Here is a 24,429-nt window from a genome sequence, read left to right on the forward strand (position 1 = left end):
TCCAGAGGGAGAATTCAAACAGTATGTGTACTCCGGGAACAACTGTGTTCCATTTAAATTATTAGCTTCATCTACCTAGATATCCCACTGTTATCTCAAATCAATAATATTCCATATTCTGTAATATAGTTCTATAATAAAACTTCCCTAAAACAGTCCTCGTCTGTCTATAATGGGTTTATAACTTTCAGTATCATAATAGATTCATTGAATACTGCAATACTCTCAGCCATATATATATATATATACATATATAGTATATATATATATATATATTTATATATATATATCTCCATGCTTTCCTTTGACTGAATCTGCCTCGCTGGTGCCCACAGTACTGACTACTCTGTTATCATTCAAATAACTACTTCCTGCTGATAAACATGAGACAGCCTCTGAAACTTCTTCCTCAACTTGCTTAAGTAAAACTTAAACAATGTAAGCTATTTTTTTTCACATCTTTTATTAAATTAACACAAAGGTGTTTTTATTTTGGTATTATTAAAATGGAATTACTTTCTTCATTTCTTTGGATGGTTCACTGAATTACTTAGAAATTGAACAAAATTTTATGTCCTCACATGTATATTGATTAGAAATTAATCAACTTTGATTAATTCATTTGTGAGTTTTGATACAGGAGTCTTCACATAAAAGATTATATCATTTACAAATCGAGATTATTTTACATGTATTTTTCCAATGTAAACAGCATTTTAAATCAAGATGCCCTCGTTTATTTTACTTATTTATATTTTCAATTTACTTCTTTTCATTTATTATTCTCTCTCTGTGTGTAGGAGGTTGTGTGTAGAAGTATACATGCAGTAGTGCATGTGCAGAGGTCAAAGGGCACCGGAAGTGAGTCAGCTCTCTCCATCCATCACGTGGGTTGAGGTGTGTTCTGTTCCTGTGTGTCGTAATGCTGAATTCTATACCCAAAGGTCTAGCTAGACCTATGAGTGACTTCTCTTGTTTACAAGGTTTTGTTGTGCTAACCTTGGCCCTTGATTTAAAACTATTGGTTAAATAAAATTAGCTACAGCCAATTACTGGAAGGATTAGAGGTGGATGGGTTTGGAGTTACCTGGTTAGAGGACAGCAAGAGATGAAACAGGAAGAACAAGAGGAAAGAAGCCACCGTGAGGGGAGATGGACAATGAGTGTGGCCAGGAGAAACAGTATCTAGGATGCACCACTGAGAAAGTAACCAGCCCAGCAGTTAGAAGAGTAGATTAGGGGCTACCCCCCAGTAATTATCAAAGATAAATAAAATAACCACAGTCTGAGTCTCATTTACTTTTGAGATAGCTGGAGATCAGCTTGTACTACACAAGTGGGTTCCAGTGACTGAATTTGGGTCATCAGACTTCGTGCTCTTTAGCTTCTGCCTCTTGAAGACTAAAAGGTTCTATATTAAGCAATGTGTGATAAATAGACCCCTTGTCTGAGAAAGGATGAAATATCTCAACAGGGCATATGATAGTAGTGTGTGATATCCATAGGTATCCTTATCAGATGGATGTATTTTATACCTGCTCCTAGATTATTAAGCATATTAATAAGTTTATTGTTCAAAGGTGTCAATTTTTGCTTTTTGCTCTTGTACATCTACTGAAATGATAATGTATATATTTAATTATACTGATAAAATACCAGTCTTCGAATGGTGTGATAAATGCACCCAAGTCTTGTAGAGCAGTTTGTATGTTGCTGGTTTCTACTTGCTTCTGTTTTTGTGATTTTTTTCTATGCAAATGATACAGATTGTTACTTTTCCTTGTAAACAACCTTTTCAGCTTAGCATCAAGAAATTCTGATTTTAGAATAGTTTGATAAAGATTCCATCATTTATCTTTAAGGTTTATTACTCTTTTAAGTAATTTAATTTTTGAGAAAATATATCTCTATAGTTCCCAGCCCTCTTTCTCCTCCAATCTTACTATAGCCCCACCCCTCCATCCTGAATTCATATTTCTCCTTTAATTATTATTGTTACAGACCCTGTATATTTTGTTGTTACTATTGAACTTTTTTTTTTTTTTTTTTTTTTTTTTTTTTGGAGCTGGGGACTGAACCCAGGGCCTTGCGCTTGCTAGGCAAGCGCTCTACCACTGAGCTAAATCCCCAACCCTGTTGTTACTATTGAAATCAGAGGTGAAGCCAGCTGTATTTGTTACTCTTACTCTGACAAAATACTATGACAAAGAAAGCATATGGTAAGAAGAAGGGTTTATTTGGGCTTATGGTTCGCCAGGGTTGAGAGACATAATGACAGGGACAGTATGGCAGAGGACAAGAGATGCTTCATCTGGAGCCGGAAGCTAAGAGCTGAGAGCTCACATCTCATACAGCAAGCACAACGCAGAGAGAACAACCTGCGTTTGGTAGGAGTCTCTTACCTCTCACAGCCCACGTCAGTGACTTTCTTCCTATTTCCTCTGGGGTTTGTGACAATAACTCTTTTCTCCCACTGCTCAGTACTCTCAGCCACTGCTCCCTTTTCCTGGACAATCTCAGGAAAGTTCGTAAGGCTGTTTCTCATTTCAAACAACTAGCTCTTGGCACTATTGCCTGTATGTACTGTCTTTCTATTCTGTTTCAGTAACTTCCATGTTTCCATGTGCATCATTACTATCCTTTCTCCCACAAGATTTACACTCACTCTTCTCACGTGCCAGTGCCCAATACAGCAGGTCACCTTCTAGATTTCAGAACTTTATTCTATCTTTCTCTGGGCTTGCGTACTCTGAATCTCCTGGGAAGTATGTTTTAGCTATATGTCGAAAGACATTTAGTTTGGCAGCCATTTCACAGGATTTTGTCATTCAAATTATGATGTGTCCTTTAGCTCATCCATTCTTTAGCAGACAATAAAGCAGTAGTAATGATCACGAATCACTATTTTCCTGAATTTCCATACCTGACTGCACTCAGTACCTCACCGTGAATATATATATATATTCACAGTAGTGACTGTGGAGTGTTACATCCATAGGTTTTTAACATTTCTCTAGAAAAATCCCAATATATATTTAGTTTATAAAACTATTAAGGACATAGAGCCTTATTAAATTCAAACATTGGCTCTCCCTTTTCCTGCTCAATTCTCTAGAATAAACCAAGTATCCACATTCCTTATCTATGTTAGGATCAATGACTGCACTCATATTTCTAGGTACAGGAGATCCTGTAGTAGAATACCTCCTGCTGAGAGATGATCTATTGAGAAGTACTTGGTAGGCACCTCTTATGACCTATTTTATGGCCTCTGGGGAACGAACAAAATACCTCTGTGTCTTGCCTGCCCCGGGCCACCATTTATCCTTATCAAGTTCCTCACTCAAATATCAAGAAACGAGAGTTCCCTTGAAGACTATAGTTAAAGAAGAGTGAACAAGAGAGCCAGAGGTCTCCAGAGGTCTGTCCCTGAGTCCACCGTCTTTCTGCATAAGGTAGATGAGGTGTAGCATTAGGAAGACGGCTACAGTGCAAAGCACTGCTGTCAGTATTGTAGAGAAAGACAGCCCCAGTACCCAGCATCACCAGAGGGAGACAGCAGCCGGGTGCTGCACTCACAGTATTGCTTCAAAGGAAGATAGATAGGCTCATACACATCCTTGACGTCAGAATTGTCTTAGCTACTCTCTTGGTAATAACGGTTCCAATTGTTCAAAGAAATCCCGGTTCAACTGATCATGTCTATTCTTAATGCAGCCAGGTTCCTTGTAATGAACTTTTTGGATGGTTTCTCCTACAGATTTGCTCAAATGAATTTATCCTCGCTATGGTCCAAAGCCGTTTTCATCAATGTGGCCATTGCTTTGTACTCCGGTAAGTTTTCCGTCTTGGGTAGAATTCCTGGTGTCTTTTTGTAGCAAGATGGGAGCTGAACTTTCAGTTGTTTTATGGCCTTCTCAATCCTTAAATCGGTGAAATAAGAAAAAGCAGCTTCTGAACAACCTGTCAAAAGGTACCTTACTTATTTTGTATGGTACAGAAAGAGACATGAAATGGTGCTAAGCCACACACAGTGGAATTTAAAATGGTGCCCATTGCTAAGTCTAGGCTCTTTTGACTAATTTTCATAGTTGGTAGTTTGAAGATATTTTATGGTTATTAAATCCAAAGTACAGGAAGAAATGCTCTTTTCTAGGTCTGGAACGCTTCAACATTCTGAATTGTTACACACTTTTAGCTCCAGTCCTGAAATCAAAGACATGTGTAAGGAAGAGACTCTTTCTGGACACTGACATTTTTTAATCATTTATACTTCATAGTATTGACAAATGTCCCGGTAGAAGAGCGCAATGTTTTGAAGTAACTTTTGGCTCAGCGCTTTCTTCTATTCTAATTAGGTATCTGTACTCTAAATCTTTTAAAAGGTAGTGTCATCACAGAGATTACTGACGAATTCAGTAGAAGTTATTGAAAACGATATATAATTTTTCAAGAGATCATTTGCCTGTTTAGTATTAACTGGTTTTGTTAAATATATAGATATGTTGGAGAGTTTTATTTTTGTTACTGGTACAGAATCCTCCTCTTGTTGGAGGCAGTCCTTTGAGTAGATTGCTGAAGTTAAGTTTCTGCCACCATTGTATTTGCGACGTGCTTATTTTTAAAATTGTTTTCGTTGCTGTAGAAACTGCCTTCACAAACCTATCAGCACACAAACTTCAAGTAAGTCACTAGTTTGTTTGGAATTTGAAATACAACTTTAAATGCTTGTCAATTTAGAATCTCAGTAAGATTGCCTACAGTATACAAGGATTTAAAAAATGAAAATATGTGCTTCTGTGAATATCATTATACCAAGGCCAACCAACACAATCTACTAGGAAGCCTAAAACCACATTGGTATGATTTAGGGATGATCTCTGTGGTAATGTACATAGGAAAGATATTGGCAATTATTAGTTTTTATTTTTACAATACTGAGATACAAAAAACATACTTAAAAGTAAAATTACTCATCCTAACAAAGAGAAAGTAGTATACCACTTATTAATTTTAGGAGAATGAGTAGTAATGAAAAGTGTGTGTGTGTGTCATATAATGGTAGAAAATGTAATATAAATAATACATACTATACTATATCATTATGATTGGAAATACACTGTGCCTCTTTATGTCATTTTAAATGTCAGCACGCATAATGATCACCAAGGTTACATAAAAGCAAATATTATAAAAGCACATATTGAATTCCCCCAGTACAAACTATTCTCAAGATTTCTAAAACTACACGAAATATCTAAATGGAGAGAGAGAGAGAGAGAGAGAGAGAGAGAGAGAGAGAGAGAGAGAGAGAGTCATTAATTGGTGGAGATTTGAAGAGGACAGAATAGTGAGCAGTGCATTCCGCTTCAAGCTTTGGTCACTGCGGTGGGAGTGAGGAAGAGCTGCCCTGGGAAGGGAAGGCTGTTAGCGTAGGGGAATGAGAGCTGCATTGTTAAAGCACAGGGAAGAAGCTACAGCCCCCCCCACACACACTGGTAATTAAAAAAAGAAGAGAGCAAGCACTGAAAACAATTGTCTAGTGAATGTGAGACAGGGAACTGGTTCACGAAGTATCACCTTCAGGAAGGCTCTGTATTTAAGTGGAAATTCTACAACAGAGTTGACAACGTAAAGAACATCAGTGGACTTCATGTCTCTGACCCTTTATAGAAATGTCCACTTAGACGCTCTATGATCCAGATAATAAGTGCAAGTAGTTCCTCTCAATAACTGTAGTATATGACCATAAGCAAATATAATTCAAGATGAAATACAGAACAACAACGGCTTTATACAGCTCATCAAATTTATGTGCACTTACCTGACACCAGTTTTTTAAAATTTCTGTTCAACTATTTTTTTTTTTTAGAATTTGAGTAGTCTGTGTTCTTTAAAAGCTCATAATACTGCCAAGAAAACACAGCTCCTTGCATGTTGTTTTAAAAGTACTGAGAATGATTTGTTACTGCATAGGTGTGTAGGTATTTGATTTTTAATCCTAAATACACATTATGTTATCACACGTTGAACATACATATATGCCGTATTTTAAGACTATTGCAATCAAATGTTCACTATTAAATAATTTCTATTGCCTTTCTCTGTTTTACAGATAGACTGTAAACCATATCTGAATTTCATCGACAAGTGTACCAAAGAGTATTATCCTATGTGTGCAACTAACGGACAAACTTATTGCAATAAATGTATTTTCTGCAATGCACTGAAGTAAGAATGCGATAGTGAATATTTATTTTTCTAGTTATAAGTAAGGCAATATTACACAGTGATATAAAAACTCATATTGATGGTAATCTAGACACATGGACTGTAGCAAAGACAGCTATGATAGTTTATAAAAGCTGAGGGAATATACTTCAGGCTCTTTTTAAGAGTCTTACCGTGAACTGTCAGGTTGCTCTGTGTTAACTGTTCTGCAAAAGTGTGAACTGACTCCTGTAACTCAGTGAATTGCGGGTTGCTATTACAGAGCAGCAGCCCCGAGGAGGTGATTCTGAGACTGTAATATTAAACAGCATGACTCCGAAATGCGGCAAGGGTCCGCCTTGCAGCTTCTAGCTACAGGCAAAACAGCTGATCGGGAATCAGACTGAATGTTGAGCTTTAAAATCCACCGTGGACCATCAGCCAGTTAATGCTAAAAAGAAATGCGTGGAATGTCACTTTGTCTCTGGAAATTATACTGTCTTTCTAACCTCCCTGAGAGCACAGGCACTCCCAACTGACCTCTTGTCCCTGTCCCTGTCTCTGTCTCTGTCTCTGTCTCTCCTTTAGTCTGAAAGACTTTGGTGTCTGAAGGCTCGCCAGCCTTCTTTAGTCCTCATTCCCTTACGTGGCTTTCTAATCTTATAAAATAGTTGCCCATTGGTTCTGAAATGGTACGGGCTTCTTGGAAGAGCTGCTATTATCTATAGCTCTTCTTTGATGGATCTGACGTGAGTTTTCACTGAGAAGGTTGGAAATGCCAAAGACACCCACAGTGGGGAAAGGGCATACAAGGAGCTAAGAAGCAAATGGACACGGCTGCTTTAAGACCAAAGCATAATCTCTCCAGCATGTTCAAAGTCAAAATCCTCTCCTTTAAGTATGTAAGCATATAAACTATCCAGAAAGTATGATTAATTTTTAATGTTTTTTTTTCTTTCGATTCTACAGGAAAAGTGATGTTTCCTTCTCATTTGCTCATTATGGTAAATGCTGACATTTTCTGGAGCTAAACATTCAAGTGGCTGTAGTTACAATATGTTTCTGCGGTGAATTCTACCATTAGAGTCTCTTGATCAAAGTCTCTCATTCATAGAAGAGCAGATGAATCACACTGTGTGACGGAAGATTAAATACTGTGCATTTAAGGTTACTCTCAGCAATGAGAAACTATAATTTCAGAATGTCTATTGTCAATGTCCAGTAATAAAATGATGGTTTGAAATCTCAGTATTTGGACAAGGTGTGGTCCTTCTACCTACGATCCTAGCACTTAGGAAGCTGGGGCTAGAGGATTGAGGTGAGTGTGAACTTGGGCTACAGAGCAAGTTGATCACAAACAACAAAACCCTTATCTTAATGTTGTGTTCCATAATGTAAGCCCCCACTCATTGTAAAGCTCCGAGTATCTAAATATTTTGCTCAATAAAATATTAAACAGTGTTATTAAATGTATTAGAGTCCTTTTTTAAATTTGAGTAGGTAATGGTTTCAGAAATATTTCAGTCCCTGTGATCTGAGATATTTCCCAAAGTTATCCAAATATCATATTACATGAGAAATTTTTAAACAAATTAGATATGTTAGGTTCTATTTGCTCTCAAGTTTCCATACATTCAGAGAAGGGTTTTGAGCAGTTGAAAGTCTAAGAGGCTGCTTGGGTTAGTGTTCTCATGGGCCTTGGGGAATCATGATGATATCAGACATAATTTCAATCTCAGTCAAGGTAGAAAAGAAAGAAGCAAATAACATGAATTCACAGGCAAAAGAAATATTAATTAGTGAGGGAGGGAGAGTAGGAGGGAGGAAGGAAGAGAGGGAGGGAGAGAAAGAGAGAGGAAGGGAAAGAAAGAGGGGGGAGGAAGGAGAGAAGGAGCGAGGGAGGTTTAGAAATAGGTCCTTTATCTGAACGTTTATGTTGGTTGGAATCTGACAGTTTTCCACTTATCAACATAACTTTTTAAATATCAATAAAAGCAAGTCCTTCATATTTTAAGGCAGTTCTTCCTTGAATAAGATAAGGATCAGTGTCTGTTTGTCCTAGAGACACAATGGGGCTATGCCGATCTGCATGGTTTCTTCCCTTGTATCAGAGTGGAGAATAATGAAAGATGTCATAGACTGCAAACAAAGTTGATCAGAGAGCTGTATAGTTAGTGACTGGTAGGTGACAGGAGAGTAGATAAGTGCCTGGAAATTGTCCGTTGTCCTTGTGAGGGTCTCTGTTTAAACCATTGACTTAGGCTTTAAACCTTAGGATATGTCTAAATTTGAAGCAGCTGCATATTCTAAGAGGCTTGGTAGATAGATGTTAACTCCATGTTTAAGAGACAGGAGAGTTAATCATATTTTATTCTTGACATTCTGGTAATAAGAATAGAAAATTTGATCCTTTATTCATTCTGTAAGACTTCTCTGGAGAATTTTTGTATACCTCAAATTAGTGGTTAAGATATAATGTAATGAACAAAACAAAAACAAACGGGAAAGTAGGCAGCCCCAACCATTCAACTGAAGATGATTACTTTGGAAAGGAGATCTGTCCTTCTACCAGTGGAGTGCATAGTTCATCAGGTGATTGAATGTTCAACTTTTAAGGGACCCAGAAAACAGATTTCTGATATAGCCACATCAACCATGGTTTCTATGAGAAACAAAACCGAGAGAAGGTATAGATTTATACATCAAGGCTGAAAATCCCACAATAGCCATGTGCATGCTGAGAAAGCCGGGGGCATTAGTGGCTGCTCAGTGCAAGATACATCAGTGACAGGGAGACCAAGGCTGCAGCGCCAATCCAAGCAGAATGTCTGTTCTCTACGAGAGTGACTCCATGCTGTTCTCTACGAGAGTGACTAAAGCAAGTCTTCGAAAGCAGTCAGATTCTCCTGGGGGGTCAATGACATGTTTGGGGGGGGCATCTGCCATAGGGGAGAATGCTGGTAAGTGCTACTCCTCCTCTTTTTTTCCACTCCATCAAGACCTTTAGCCCAGTGGATGATAGCGTTTACATTCAGGATGAATTTTAACCACTTAGTTCATTGACCTGTAAAAGGTTCTCCCAAAATCTCATCACAGACTTAACTTGAAGTGTGGTTTACTAACTCTCTAGGCATCCCTTTATTCAGTCAAATTGGCAGCCAGATCTAGATCTAGTCATCACAGCTGCCGTACCTTCTAACATTTAAACACAGCACAGCCTGGGTTTCTTACACAATCAATACATTTACTGTTTTGGTTGTGGAAATGGATATAGGTTAAAAAGTGTCCAATAGACACTTTGTCTATTCCTGGCTGTAAATTTGTGCTATGGGCTTGCAAATGTTCTGGTGTGACTCTGGTATGTACCTTAAAACAAAACACACAATAAAAATAACATTTCTGGTGAAGTTAGCCAGGCATTAGCATATTAGTTTTATTTTAGTATTCGATGTAATTTTTCTGACTAAACCACAAGGTAAAATTGTTGAGTCACAAGTCGCTAAATTTGTTTTTCTTGTTTTTATTCTCTTGTTCTTTCTTACCCAATAGTTTGAAATACTCCTCCCTCTCTCTCTCTGTCTCTCTGTCTCTGTCTCTGTCTCTGTCTCTGTCTCTCTCTGTGTGTGTGTGTGTGTGTGTGTGTGTGTGTGTGTGTGTGTTTGTGTGTGTGAATTGCCTTCTCATTCTCTTTACCTCTGGATAAATCAGGTCAAGCTGTTCCTAACTTTCTACTGAGAGAACCACGAAGAGCAAGTGAGGTGGATCTTGTGAGCTATTTTGCAGCCTCCAGAGGGAACACAGACTTCTGCTCTGATTGATCGGTGCTAGGCTTTTGATCTCGTTTCCTAACAAGGTTCTCAAAGACAAAGCAATCAGAACTGCAGCTGAGAGGAAGTGACTGAGAAAAGAAGGCAAGCCAAACTTTATCAATGTCTAGAGCTTTTGGTGTCTCAGTGTTCCAGAAAAGGGGCACAGAGACATCTGGAGACTGTCCAAGAGCTTAGGGTTGCTATAACAACTTTTCAAGGTCCTTCCTTAAAGAAGAATTATTTCTGAAAAACTGAAATCCCAATGTAGGCATTTCGTGAAGTGCAGCGAATGTCTTAGCTTAGCCAGCTGCTGGGAGAATAAATAACTCTTTATAGGTACAGCGAAGGCTCCGGGAGGACTCAGGACTTCTGCTGCCTGCGTCTTATTGATTCTGAAGATTAGCAAAAGAATAGAGGGAAGGTAGTGTTAGCCATAATTAAGCAACTGGGAAAGGAGTGCGTGTGGTACCTTCTTGGTCTGTAAGAAATTTTCACTTAGAAACATGTTATAGAAGCTCTTAAATGATTGTTCCACAGACTTGATAAAATGCCTTCTTCTTCATTATGGATCAAAATAATTTTCATTCTGGCCTTGGTGGGTCTGTTTTATTATGGTAAGTAAAGCTTCTGCTATCCCCCTCCCAGGCATATAATACTGTAAGCACCCATTGAGTTCAGAGCTAGATGAAGCATCAAATGATGACAGGGAAAGCATTACGTTCTTTAGGACTTGGATTAATGATTCGTGTTTTACTCATGTCGTGTTTTGGAGAACTGGAGCATAGAAACTGAATTATATCAATAGTGGAAGCGGGGCACAACACCGTGTACCCAGAAAGCCAGTTACTGAAAATGTAAATCTTAAAAACAGTACTTTGGATTTTTATGTTGTTCTCATTGATCTTTGGTTAGAGATTTCCCTTCATCCCATTTTCCAGGATTTCAGTGCTGTTGAACGTAATGTATGAGATACACACATACAGCGTCTTCCAGATCTGGTGTTCCTTGACATTATCATTTGTGATTTGTCAGCGAGGTCTGTCTCAAGCTGAGGTCTGTGCTTGGAGAGAAAAATACATTGTTCTTCCACTAACAAATCCCAAATTCAGAATAAGTAAAGGGACTGTGAAAGATTAGACCTAAGATACTAAATCTTAGTTATTCAATGCTAGTGAGTGCTTCTGCACGTCTTTTAGACAAGGCAAACTAAGTGACTTTGCTACAAGGCATTGCTCCTTTACACCGTTTCACACCGAAAGGAAAACTATGGTATCTTTAAAAGGAGAGTTTTAGAAATTAGCAAACGACAAGGAACATTTCCAGATTTGAAATCTCTCTACCAATGCAGTACTCCATTACTTCCTCAACTCCTTACCTAGAAGGTCACGAATAAGCAGTCTTCACAGGCTACCCTCGCGGAGTACTGTGAGCAGTTCACACTGTAGACTGTGTTTCCCCGTTTGAATTCTTAACTTTCCTTCTGTCCCCTGGTTTCAGAAACTACGTTTACATTTTCCAAACAAGTCCGTCATAAGGTGAGTTAACACTGATTAATTTGGCAGCTTCGTAGGAGCCAGAGGTGTTGAGGACACCATGAGGACACGGTCGACAGCATCAACTAAGCGGGGCTCACAGGGGCTCACAGAGACTGAGGAGGCCATCGCTGAGCCTGTAAGGGCCTGCGCTAGGTCCTCTGCATGGGTATTATGGTTGTTAGCTTGGCGTTTTGTGGGACTCCTAACGGTGGGAGTGGCGTGTCTCTGACTTTTTTTTTTTTTTTTTGGTTCTTTTTTTCGGAGCTGGGGACCGAACCCAGGGCCTTGCGCTTCCTAGGTAAGCGCTCTACCACTGAGCTAAATCCCCAGCCCCCGTGTCTCTGACTTTTGTATCTGCCCTTGGGACCTTTTCCTCCTCCTGGGTTTCCTTGCATGGCTTTGCTATGAAGACTTTTATACCCAGCCTTTTTGGTACTTGTTGTGCTGTGTTCAGTTGCTGTCCTCAGGGGGTTTCTCTTTTCTGAAGGGGAAATGGGGGAGGAGTGGATCCGGGGAAGAGGAAACTGGGGAACTGAGAGTACATGGAAGGGAAACTGCAAATATAATATTTTAATAAAAGAACAAATAAATGGTAAACTTCTATTTTATAGGTAATTTTTAATGTCAAATACCAACAGGACATCTATCTATAATAGAACAAACCTGGAAAACATTAAAACCAAACAACTGCACACATGTCATTGTCATTACGTGAAGGTCAAGAGTATCTTGCAGAGGTTGGAGAGATGACTCAGAGGTTAAGAGCATTTACTACCACTCTTGCAGACAAACCACATTTGGTGCCCAGCATCCACGTGACAGCTTAAAACTATCTGTAACTCTAGTTGCAGGGGATTAACTACCTTTTCTCACCTCCATGGGCTCTTGCACATCTGAGATACAACATATATGCCCAGGTACACACACATGCACATACATTCACACACACACATAAACAATAATAGTCTTGCCAGCACTGTACAAATATTTAGCATTATTCAAAATTTTCATTAATGGACTAAGTCCTTTTAATAGATATTAAAAAACCATTTAAAGTAGAATTGTTTGTTTTAGAAAGGAAGGAAGATTGAAAGTAATTGATTAATCTCTTTTTTTTTAATTAATCTCTTTGTTCTTTTTTTTTTTTTTTTCGGAGCTGGGGTCCGAACCCAGGGCCTTACGCTTCCTAGGCAAGAGCTCTACCACTGAGCTAAATCCCCAACCCCTTTTATTAACCTCTTAAAGGGTGGATTAATCATGATTTTTTAAAAGTATCAACACACTATAATGTTACATAGATGTGAAGAACTGGAGTCTTATACAGCTGAATAGATAACAATTACAGAGAAGTTTGAAAGGCAAATTCATCAGGAAATATACACTATTGCCTATTTCTGTAAGTCTCCTTACCTCTATCTGCGTACAACCTTACACATCTATATAAACACTCACATATATGAGTGTTATGTGTCTGTCATGGATGGTTCAGAAAGACAAGAGACTGAAGGGTAAGTAATTAGATGGCTTTAAAAAAATCAGGTTTATTAAACATGTATCAATAGTACAACAAATTTGGTCTGGCAAGATTGCTCAGAGGATCAATGGACCTGCCACCAAGCCTGATGACCTGAGTTCAATCTCCAGGGCTTGTGTGGTAGAAAGACTCCTGCAAGTTGTTCTCTGACCCCACATGTGCATGAAAGAACACACACACACACACACACACACACACACACACACACACACACACACAGAGAGAGAGAGAGAGAGACATGCACACATGCCTGTGCACACATACGCACACATACAGCAAAGTAAATAGGTGTGATTAAATAGATATATCACATTTATGTTTGGGTACCTCGATGTTTATATTTAAACCTTAATATTGAACCATTCTGCTGGATGCCTTTACCCCCCCTGCCCCCAAAGATCAGTACATGATTAAACCTTATATCGTCTCTTTATGTCTGACAGCCAGACTGCGACAAGTACAAAGAATTCCCAAATAGGTGTACCAGAGAAATTAATCCAGTCTGTGGGACCAATGGACACACTTACGACAACGAGTGCATTTTCTGCAATGCGATGATGTAAGTGCGCATGACTCAAGGCTGGCTTTTCCTAGAAGGCCATGAAAACCCTTCTGATAACCCAGACATAGCATACATGGAGAGTAAGTAGTAAATGGTAACTTCGTTACTACTAAAGCCATAGAAACTCACTCGCACCTTTCCTTAATTGCTCATTTGTAAAACCTGCTAAATGTATCTTTAAATGAATTATTTAAATGAAAACCCTTCTGATAACCCAGACATAGCATACATGGAGAGTAAGTAGTAAATGGTAACTTCGTTACTACTAAAGCCATAGAAACTCACTCGCACCTTTCCTTAATTGCTCATTTGTAAAATCTGCTAAATGTATCTTTAAATGAATTATTATGAGCTGCTGGCAGCACAGTGGTAAACAAGATAATGTAATTCCAACTTTGGATGCTGAATAGTAAGGAACCTGCTGCGCAAGCAGAAAACTCAAGTAGAGAACTCAGGAATCCAGCACAGTTGAATCCAATACTAAGGAGCGAGGTCTCTCGTTGTCTGCTTTGTCTACTCAGATTGTTGACGGCTTTCTAATATTCCTGCCGGCCAGGGCAGTCTGGGAGCACTTCTACTCCCCCTCTTCCCTGCCCTACCATTCTGATCACATTCTCTCACTGCATGAGGAGTGTGTAAAAAACTGCCTAATGAATGCTAATCAGTGTATACTTGTATTCTTTTTATTTTAATTCAGCTGCACCCCTACCTTATACCACATTTTCTCTCTCTCCAATGTTCCCTTCCATAAACATTTCTGCGTACTTAATCCTCAAAACATACAATGCTTCTATAGAACCACTAGGATGGTTTCTAGTCCAAAGCAGAACCAGCACTGGGCTTCTAGGAAAAAGCCATTGTCCCCAGATGAGTGATAGGACTTGTGAAAGGCGGGTAAGTGGTGAGAAGTAGCTGCTTGTGGGTAGAGGGAGACTCTCTGCATCAATACGTGTCAGCCCCTTCTCATGGTAAAGCAATGAGTACAACATGATTTACAAATTAGTGCACGTTAACTGGAAATGGTGGCTCAATTCTGTATTTTTTCCTTCTGATTTCTTTCCTTTTTCTTTTTTTTTTTAACAGAACTTCTAAAGGAAAAATTGATTACTGGCATTAAGGTCCTTGCTGAGTCTTGCAGGGGTTACACAGTGTTCAGGGTCCTGGGCTTAGCCTTTTTCACGGTAGATCCTGCAATCAACTAGAATGTTCTCAATCAATGCTCAAACTTCCCACACAGCAAGTGAACCCTTTTGTGAGTCGTAAAGTGGAATACCGGATATTGAAAGAATTTCTTCAACCTGTGATTGAAGGGCTTTCCATTCAATCGTTTGATTATAATGTTAAAAGTTGCCGTCTTAATTTTTTTGTTTGATAAAATTCAGTGTGGTTTTTATAACTATAAATGTTTCATTCAATAAAATGTTACATAAATTTTATCTTAAGGTATCCTTTATCTTAGAAGCAGATGGTTAAGTCTTAGAGGCAGATGGTTAAGGTACGTGCACATTTTTAGTAATTATAATTTGTTGATGTAAAAAAAACAAAAACAAAAAACAAAACACAGAGCTCTCACCTTGAAGGGACTAGGAGATATCTGGGGGGACATTTTGGGTAACTGTGAGCGCAGATTTAGATTACCCCGAAGTCTATGTTCCCACACGGAAGCAGCTTTATAAAGTTTTTAGTCTTAGAGAATGAAGAAAGTCATAAATCGAGGCAAGTTCGGAATACATTAGTGGGTACATCAGAGAGGGGCCTACAGCAAGGTGGGAGACGCTTTTCCATAGCCCTTTGTGGTGGTTTGAATGCAAATGGCCTCGTAGGCTCATATGTTTGAATTATTGGTCCCTAATTGGTAGAACATTGGAGGAAGGATTGGGAGCTGTGGCCTTGCTAGAGGAGGTGTGTCCCTTAGGGTGGGTTTTAAGATTTCAAAAGCCCACATCCTTCCATTCTCATTAGCTTCCTCCCCACCTCTGTCTTTTTCTCTCTCCCTAAATCCTGTGTATCAGATTAAGCTCGCAGATACTGCTCCACCACCATGTCTGCCTGCTGCAGGCTCCCCATCCCCCGTATTGGTCATGTACTCTTCCTCTGAAACTATAAGCAAGGCTCCAAGTTAAATGCTTCCTTTTACCTTGGACATGGTGTTTTGTCACTGCCACAGAAAGAGTAACTAAGAAAGCCTCAGATTCTGTCTAGTGACATTCTTAGTTTTTGTACTGGTGGAGGCTGGTAGTTGGTTAAGTTAGCAGACTTAGAAAGGGGTTCTCACATATACGTGGAAATTGAACAATGCTCTACTCAATGATAACCTAGTCAAGGAAGAAATAAAGAAAGAAATTAAAAACATTTTAGAATTTAATGAAAATGAAGGTACAACATACCCAAACTTATGGGACAAAATGAAAGCTGTGCTAAGAGGAAAACTCATAGCGCTGAGTGCCTGCAGAAAGAAACAGGAAAGAGCATATGTCAGCAGCTTGACAGCACACCTAAAAGCTCTAGAGCAAACAGAAGCAAATACACCCAGGAGGAGTAGAAGGCAGGAAATAATCAAACTCAGAGCTGAAATCAACCAAGTAGAAACAAAAAGGATCATAGAAAGAATCAACAGAACCAAAAGTTGGTTCTTTGAGAAAATCAACAAGATAGATAAACCCTTAGCCAGACTAACGAGAGGACCCAGAGAGTGTGTCCAAATTAACAAAATCAGAAATGAAAAGGGAGACATAACAACAGATTCAGAGGAAATTCAAAAATTCATCAGATCTTACTATAAAAACCTATATTCAACAAAATTTGAAAATCTTCAGGAAATGGACAATTTCCTAGACAGATACCAGGTACCGAAGTTAAATCAGGAACAGATAAACCAGTTAAACAACCCCATAACTCCTAAGGAAATAGAAGCAGTCATTAAAGGTCTCCCAACCAAAAGGAGCCCAGGTCCAGACGGGTTTAGTGCAGAATTCTATCAAACCTTCATAGAAGACCTCATACCAATATTATCCAAACTATTCCACAAAATTGAAACAGATGGAGCCCTACCGAATTCCTTCTATGAAGCCACAATTACTCTTATACCTAAACCACACAAAGACACAACAAAGAAAGAGAACTTCAGACCAATTTCCCTTATGAATATCGACGCAAAAATACTCAATAAAATTCTGGCAAACCGAATCCAAGAGCACATCAAAACAATCATCCACCATGATCAAGTAGGCTTCATCCCAGGCATGCAGGGATGGTTTAATATACGGAAAACCATCAACGTGATCCATTATATAAACAAACTGAAAGAACAGAACCACATGATCATTTCATTAGATGCTGAGAAAGCATTTGACAGAATTCAACACCCCTTCATGATAAAAGTCCTGGAAAGAATAGGAATTCAAGGCCCATACCTAAACATAGTAAAAGCCATATACAGCAAACCAGTTGCTAACATTAAACTAAATGGAGAGAAACTTGAAGCAATCCCACTAAAATCAGGGACTAGACAAGGCTGCCCATTCTCTCCCTACTTATTCAATATAGTTCTTGAAGTTCTAGCCAGAGCAATCAGACAACAAAAGGAGGTCAAGGGGATACAGATCGGAAAAGAAGAAGTCAAAATATCACTATTTGCAGATGATATGATAGTATATTTAAGTGATCCCAAAAGTTCCACCAGAGAACTACTAAAGCTGATAAACAACTTCAGCAAAGTGGCTGGGTATAAAATTAACTCAAATAAATCAGTAGCCTTCCTCTACACAAAAGAGAAACAAGCCGAGAAAGAAATTAGGGAAACGACACCCTTCATAATAGACCCAAATAATATAAAGTACCTCGGTGTGACTTTAACCAAGCAAGTAAAAGATCTGTACAATAAAAACTTCAAGACTCTGAAGAAAGAAATTGAAGAAGACCTCAGAAGATGGAAAGATCTCCCATGCTCACGGATTGGCAGGATTAATATAGTAAAAATGGCCATTTTACCAAAAGCAATCTACAGATTCAATGCAATCCCCATCAAAATACCAATCCAATTTTTCAAAGAGTTAGACAGAACAATTTGCAAATTCATCTGGAATAACAAAAAACCCAGGATAGCTAAAACTATCCTCAACAATAAAAGGACTTCAGGGGGAATCACTATCCCTGAACTCAAACAGTATTACAGAGCAATAGTGATAAAAACTGCATGGTATTGGTACAGAGACAGACAGATAGACCAGTGGAATAGAATTGAAGACCCAGAAATGAACCCACACACCTATGGTCACTTGATTTTTGACAAAGGAGCCAAAACCATCCAATGGAAAAAAGATAGCATTTTCAGCAAATGGTGCTGGTTCAACTGGAGGTCAACATGTAGAAGAATGCAGATTGATCCATGCTTATCACCCTGTACAAAGCTTAAGTCCAAGTGGATCAAGGACCTCCACATCAAACCAGACACAAACTAATAGAAGAAAAACTAGGGAAGCATCTGGAACACATGGGCACTGGAAAAAATTCCTGAACAAAACACCAATGGCTTATGCTCTAAGATCAAGAATCGACAAATGGGATCTCATAAAACTGCAAAGCTTCTGTAAGGCAAAGGACACTGTGGTTAGGACAAATCGGCAACCAACAGATTGGGAAAAGATCTTTACCAATCCTACAACAGACAGAGGCCTTATATCCAAAATATACAAAGAACTCAAGAAGTTAGACCGCAGGGAGACAAATAACCCTAGTAAAAAATGGGGTTCAGAGCTAAACAAAGAATTCACAGCTGAGGAATGCCGAATGGCTGAGAAACACCTAAAGAAATGTTCAACATCTTTAGTCATAAGGGAAATGCAAATCAAAACAACCCTGAGATTTCACCTCACACCAGTGAGAATGGCTAAGATCAAAAACTCAGGTGACAGCAGATGCTGGCGAGGATGGGGAGAAAGAGGAACACTCCTCCATTGTTGGTGGGATTGCAGACTGGTACAACTGTTCTGGAAATCAATCTGGAGGTTCCTCAGAAAATTGGACATTGAAATGCCTGAGGATCCAGCTATACCTCTCTTGGGCATATACCCACAAGATGCCCCAACATATAAAAAAGACACGTGCTCCACTATGTTCATCGCAGCCTTATTTATAATAGCCAGAAGCTGGAAAGAACCCAGATGCCCTTCAACAGAGGAATGGATACAGAAAATGTGGTACATCTACACAATGGAATATTACTCAGCTATCAAAAACAACGGCTTTATGAAATTCGTAGGCAAATGGTTGGAACTGGAAAATATCATCCTGAGTGAGCTAACCCAATCACAGAAAGACATACATGGTATTCACTCACTGATAAGTGGCTATTAGCCCAAATGCTTGAATTACCCTAGATGCCTAGAACAAATGAAACTAAAGACGGATGATCAAAATGTGAATGCTTCACTCCTTCTCTAAAAGGGGAACAAGAATACCCTTGGCAGGGAAGAGAGAGGCAAAGATTAAAACAGAGACTGAAGGAACACCCATTCAGAGCCTGCCCCACAGGTGGCCCATACATATACAGCCACCCAATTAGACAAGATGGATGAAGCAAAGAAGTGCAGGCAGACAGGAGCTGGATGTAGATCGCTCCTGAGAGACACAGCCAGAATACAGCAAATACAGAGGCGAATGCCAGCAGCAAACCACTGAACTGAGAATAGGACCCCCGTTGAAGGAATCAGAGAAAGAAATGGAAGAGCTTGAAGGGGCTCCAGACCCCATATGTACAACAATGCCAAGCAACCAGAGCTTCCAGGGACTAAGCCCCTACCTAAAGACTATACATGGACTGACCCTGGACTCTGACCCCATAGGTAGCAATGAATATCCTAGTAAGAGCACCAGTGGAAGGGGAAGCCCTGGGTCCTGCTAAGACTGAACCCCCAGTGAACTAGACTGTTGGGGGGAGGGCGGCAATGGGGGGAGGGTTGGGAGGGGAACACCCATCAGGAAGGGGAGGGGGGAGGGGGATGTTTGCCCGGAAACCAAAGAATTATTATTAAGTATTAAATAAATTTAAAAAAAAATTAGAGGTTTAAAACACACAATTCTTTGATCCATCTGGAATTTTGAGTTTATATGTGAAAACAAATATATTTTCATCTGTTGTGAAAAAAAAAAAAGAAAGGGGTTCTATCCACTAGTCACAATGCATTACTTCTGGAACAGAGGTGGGCAAGGAATGGATAGATATTCCGGAGACTACAGCTGGCCCAATATAAGGTAACTAGCCCCTGGACCTATAGGGGTTCAGTCTCTCCACACCACTGTTTCAGTCAGTTAATCAGTATTGTAGAAACAGTTCCCTTCCAGGAAATGTTGCTCACAAATTCAGGAAGCATTTTCACAGATGAATGAATAAAGCACAGTGTGAGTGTTCATCACAAGGGCAGACCGAGAACTTTCTTTATATCGAATCTGAGCAGCTAGTGAGATACCTGAAAACTTGAATTCTAGTAATACCACTTGGTGAGTTATAGTGAGAGCCTAGGAGTTGAGTAGATTCCTGATAGACAAACAGGCAGGGAAGGGAGGCTGTGCATACCATGCACTTGGACTATTCTCCTAAACATTTAAGGTAGCCATCTTCCTGATTCTCTTCCCTTTCCAAGGCAAAGACTTGGTGAGCTTTATCTCCAACTGGAAGAAACTTTGGAAGCCTTTCTTGAAGGTAGTTTCTGTGGTAAGAACCAATCAGCGGTCCCTTTCTTTGATTACCCAAGCTCCCCAACACACCCTATGGCAACCCAAATCAGCCAATTCTGAGGGATTAAAGGAACCCACTGCGTCACCAGACAAATAATGGAATTTTCAAAAACACTCAAACACCATCTTAGGTCCCGTCTCCACCTGGTGGAATATGCGTTTTCATGTGCTGTGCTGTACACTCATATTTCTGCTTTCATTAAAATCTGGCTAGGTGCTGAGAGCTTTCTTTTCCTGCCTTTTCAGTCTTTAAATCAGTAAAGAAAAAGGCTCTGTTTCTAGGCAATCTCACCATGACATGGTCAGTTTGGAGCCCATTCTGGGATGGATACAAGGTCAGTCCTTGCCAAGAGAAACCGAGGTTTTTGGAGAGTGCCCTTGCAAACTTCCAGGGCCTTCCAATACCTTGGAGTGTGGGGAAAGGAGGCGATGATGGGTGAATGCTAGGTTAATGTTTTTGTTTCTTCTCCCTGTGAAAAGCTAGCATTCCTTCTAGTTCTAATACCCGTGGAGTGCAAAAGAATTCCTTCAGATAGTCCCTGATGGCAGCCCAGTCCCCTGGGCTGAAATTGATGTCTTCTTGCAGTCAGTTCCCGAACTCTGGCTTCAAGGAGACTACATAAATTTACACCAAAGTCGATAGAATTTTACTCATCTAGCCTAGGAAATGTAATCTTTCTGGAGTATTTCAATATCCCTTCTCTATTTTTACCTCAGTAGTTTGAATCAAAATGAAAGGGATCACTAACGAGTGTGCTAAGAAAAGTTCTTTAAGCAAGTTAAAATGTTAGGTGGTGTTTATGTACTTTAATATCCCTACCCAAGACTTGTGAACACAGACCTCTGGATCATGCTGGGGTTCAATCACACTGGGAAACCTGACCCAGATGATAGAGGGAGGCACACCTCAGATCAAGGAGCAAGGGTTGGAGGGGCCAGAAAAGGCTTGCCTGCACCTAAAGGAGTGGGGGGGTGGTGGCAGCTCCTTTTCTCAGAAGGCTAGTGGGAGGTAACATTGCCTAACAGGACATTCGGTCCACATTCTTTAGGGACTCCTGGGAAGTTACTGTCAACTCTGAAACAGAGAACACTGACAAGTTCACAGAGCATGTGGCTAGGCATCCCTTCACTGGTATTAGGGCCTATACTTCTTCGAAATTCCAACATATACTGAAGACCAAATGAGATATCCAGGCTCGTGCATTGAACTACTAGATTCTCAGACTTTTAGTCAGGAAACAGCCATTGTTAGACTATCCAGACCACAAACTGTGATTCATTGTAATACATCATATCTGTCTATCTATCTATCTATCTATCTATCTATCTATCTATCTATCTATCTATCTATCTATATATATATATATCTTTCTTTATCTATCTCTATATTTATATATTCATTCTATCAGTTCTGTCCCTCTAGAGAATTCTAATAGGACATAAAATAACTAACTAATATATTGCATTAAAATGTTCATAGTTTCAATCCATTAAGAAGAGAAACACTTTTTTTTTGTTTAAAATTTGCATTATTGTGTGGTAGGGACAATCTCAATTCGTTCCAAGAGCCATTGTACTTTTAAGGTTTGTGATAATGTAGAAACAGACTTACTTCATGGATAAAGGTTACCATATGGACATGTTAAAATAGTTGTTAAGGTTATGCGTGATGTTAGTAAAATTTTAGATGTAGAAACATAAAATTCCAACTTAACCAACTTAAGCAAAAGAAAATATATCCCTTGTTCCACAAGGTTTCAAAAGAAGCAGGCAAACTGGCAGGCATGGTGCTTTTTAAACTTCAAAGCCTACGTCCCAGTGACACGCTGCCTCCAACAAGAACACACCTCCTAGTCCTTCCTAAATTGTCCACCAGTTGGAAACTAAACGTTCAAATATATGAGCCCACAGGGACTTTTATTATTCAAACCACTATATTCCTCTCTCTGATGTCCATAGACTTCTAGCCATATCATAATACAAAATTAATTTAGTCTGACTTCCAAAGTCCCTTTAGTCTTTCATAGTCTCAACAGTACTTAAAGTTCAAAGTCTCTTCTGTGACTGATAACATTTTCTTGAGCCACAATTCCTGTAAAATTCAAAGTGCAGCAACAAACAGCAGCCCAGAATATATGCTATTTTTGCAAAAGGGAGGAAAGGGGCAAGTACCACATAACTCTGACGTCTTCTAAACCAGCTTGGGGTCTCCAACATAATCCAGACTTCACCTCCCCAGCCTCCACTCCAGGACACCCCTGCCACACGCTGGGCCTCACTGCCTATCCTTGACTGTGGAGCGAGATTCCACAACCCCTTCTCTTCTTTGTCCTTCTTTCTTTATTATTGAATATACATTTTTTCCATACAATAGATTCCAAGTATGCTTCTGAATGAAAAAGGAACTAAAAAGAGGGGGACATGCTACTCCTAAAGCTTGGAGAAGATTTTCATTGTAGGTATAAGGAGACAGCAGGCAGAGGAAAGAGTCCAGGATGAACATGGCCTGCTGACTAAACGGGACCGTGAGAGGAGAGAGCAGGACAGAGAGCAAGAAGTGTAGCCTACCAAGAGGCAGCCCTGGCCAAGATGCTCAGAGACCAGCACAGCCCAAGTGGCTGAGTTATATAGGAATCACCCTGAAGTCTGCTCTGTCTGCGCCCCTAGGCTTGAACTTGGCCCATTGAATTCCTTTTCTTTGACAGGAGAGATACAATTAAGACCTGGAATCTTTCCCATGAAGGAAGATGTTTTGATTCCTAACTCAGAAAAAGAAAGTGGTTCTGGTTTCTCCTTAAAAAGGGGAGAGGAGGTCATTTGGCCTGTTATTAGCATCTTGCAGGCCTCAACCCTGTAAGACAAGGTTCTAGTCAGGACATCATGAGGTACAGGGTGCTCAGGGGGTCCATGGCAGCCACCAGAGCAAGAGCTGCAGCTTGAACAGTAGTGCCTTCCCCTCCTTCAGACATCAGACATTCCTTCAGTCACACAGTCGGTTAGACTGGGGACCCACTTCAGGCTGGTCTTGGGGTGCTTGGACAGTTTTTCTGTGGGAGAGTCCCTTACTGTGCTGCCTGGGAGGGAGACCGGAGATGGGAGCTCTGCTGGGTCCTAATGCCCTCCTTTTCCTGAGTCTCTAAGCCCTTCCTCTACTATAGGACCTTTCTTGAGTTCTTCGGACTCTTTGACTTATGCCTGTGGTCTGCCTTTGTTTCTGCTCCACCAAGACTGGCCACTTTAGCTTCCCCCCCCCCCCCACTTTTCAGTTATAGACACATAGATAAACTCAGAAAAAAAGAGTAACGGATGCCGCCACTTTCTGACTCTGATCATAATACCTTTTGGGTCTCTTAATATTTTATAGTGGCATAAATGCCAGTTTTATCATAGCAACTCGGTTTCCAATGCATCTGACATACTGTATAATAGGGGGGTTGTGCCTGTATATGTGTATAGCACTGTTCTATATGAAGTGTGCATACATTTTGTGTTATTTTTTCCAGATTATACAAATCTTCCAGAAACTTTATTGATTTTCTTCCCATTCATTTATTTATTCACTTTACATCTTGATCGATGCCCTCCCCTTCTCCTGGTCTCTACCTCACACAGTCACTCTCCCAAATCCCTGCCCCTTTCTCCTCTTAGAGGATGGAGACCCCACTCCCCCCATGTCCTCCTCAACCTGGCAGATCAAGTCTCTGCAGGGTTAGGCACATCCTCTCCTTCTGAGGCCAGAAAAGGCAGCATAGTTAGGAGAACAGGATCCACAGGCAAGCAACAGATTTTTTTTTTGGTTCTTTTTTTCGGAGCTGGGGACCGAACCCAGGGCCTTGCGCTTCCTAGGCAAGCGCTCTACCACTGAGCTAAATCCCCAACCCCGGCAAGCAACAGATTTAGAGACAGCCCTCACTCCTGTCGTTGGGTGACCTGCATGATGACTGAACTGCACATCTGTTAATTACATGCAGAGGGGTGAGGGTGGTCTGGGTGGATCCCATGTATGCTCAATGGTTAGTGTTTCAGTCTCCGAGAGCTCCCAAG

The 24,429-nt window shown here is 40.0% G+C and overlaps 2 protein-coding genes across 2 annotated transcripts in view; one reads left to right on the forward strand and one right to left on the reverse strand.

Annotated features, from left to right (window-relative positions):
* Nucleotides 1-24,429, reverse strand: part of Spink13 (serine peptidase inhibitor Kazal type 13) — a 141,547-nt gene that overhangs the window by 32,060 nt on the left and 85,058 nt on the right. The window lies entirely within an intron of this gene.
* Nucleotides 3,289-15,031, forward strand: Spink10 (serine peptidase inhibitor, Kazal type 10). Its single transcript, XM_087593624.1, is given in 8 exon segments — nt 3,289-3,455; nt 3,761-3,834; nt 4,646-4,683; nt 6,116-6,231; nt 10,557-10,633; nt 11,517-11,554; nt 13,532-13,647; nt 14,734-15,031. Coding segments are annotated over 7 exon segments (495 nt in total). The 5' UTR covers nt 3,289-3,455; nt 3,761-3,770; the 3' UTR covers nt 14,780-15,031.

The sequence above is a fragment of the Rattus norvegicus genome, chromosome 18 (assembly GCF_021556685.1).
Source record: "Rattus norvegicus strain SHRSP/BbbUtx chromosome 18, alternate assembly SHRSP_T2T, whole genome shotgun sequence".
Taxonomy (NCBI): Eukaryota; Metazoa; Chordata; class Mammalia; order Rodentia; family Muridae; genus Rattus; species Rattus norvegicus.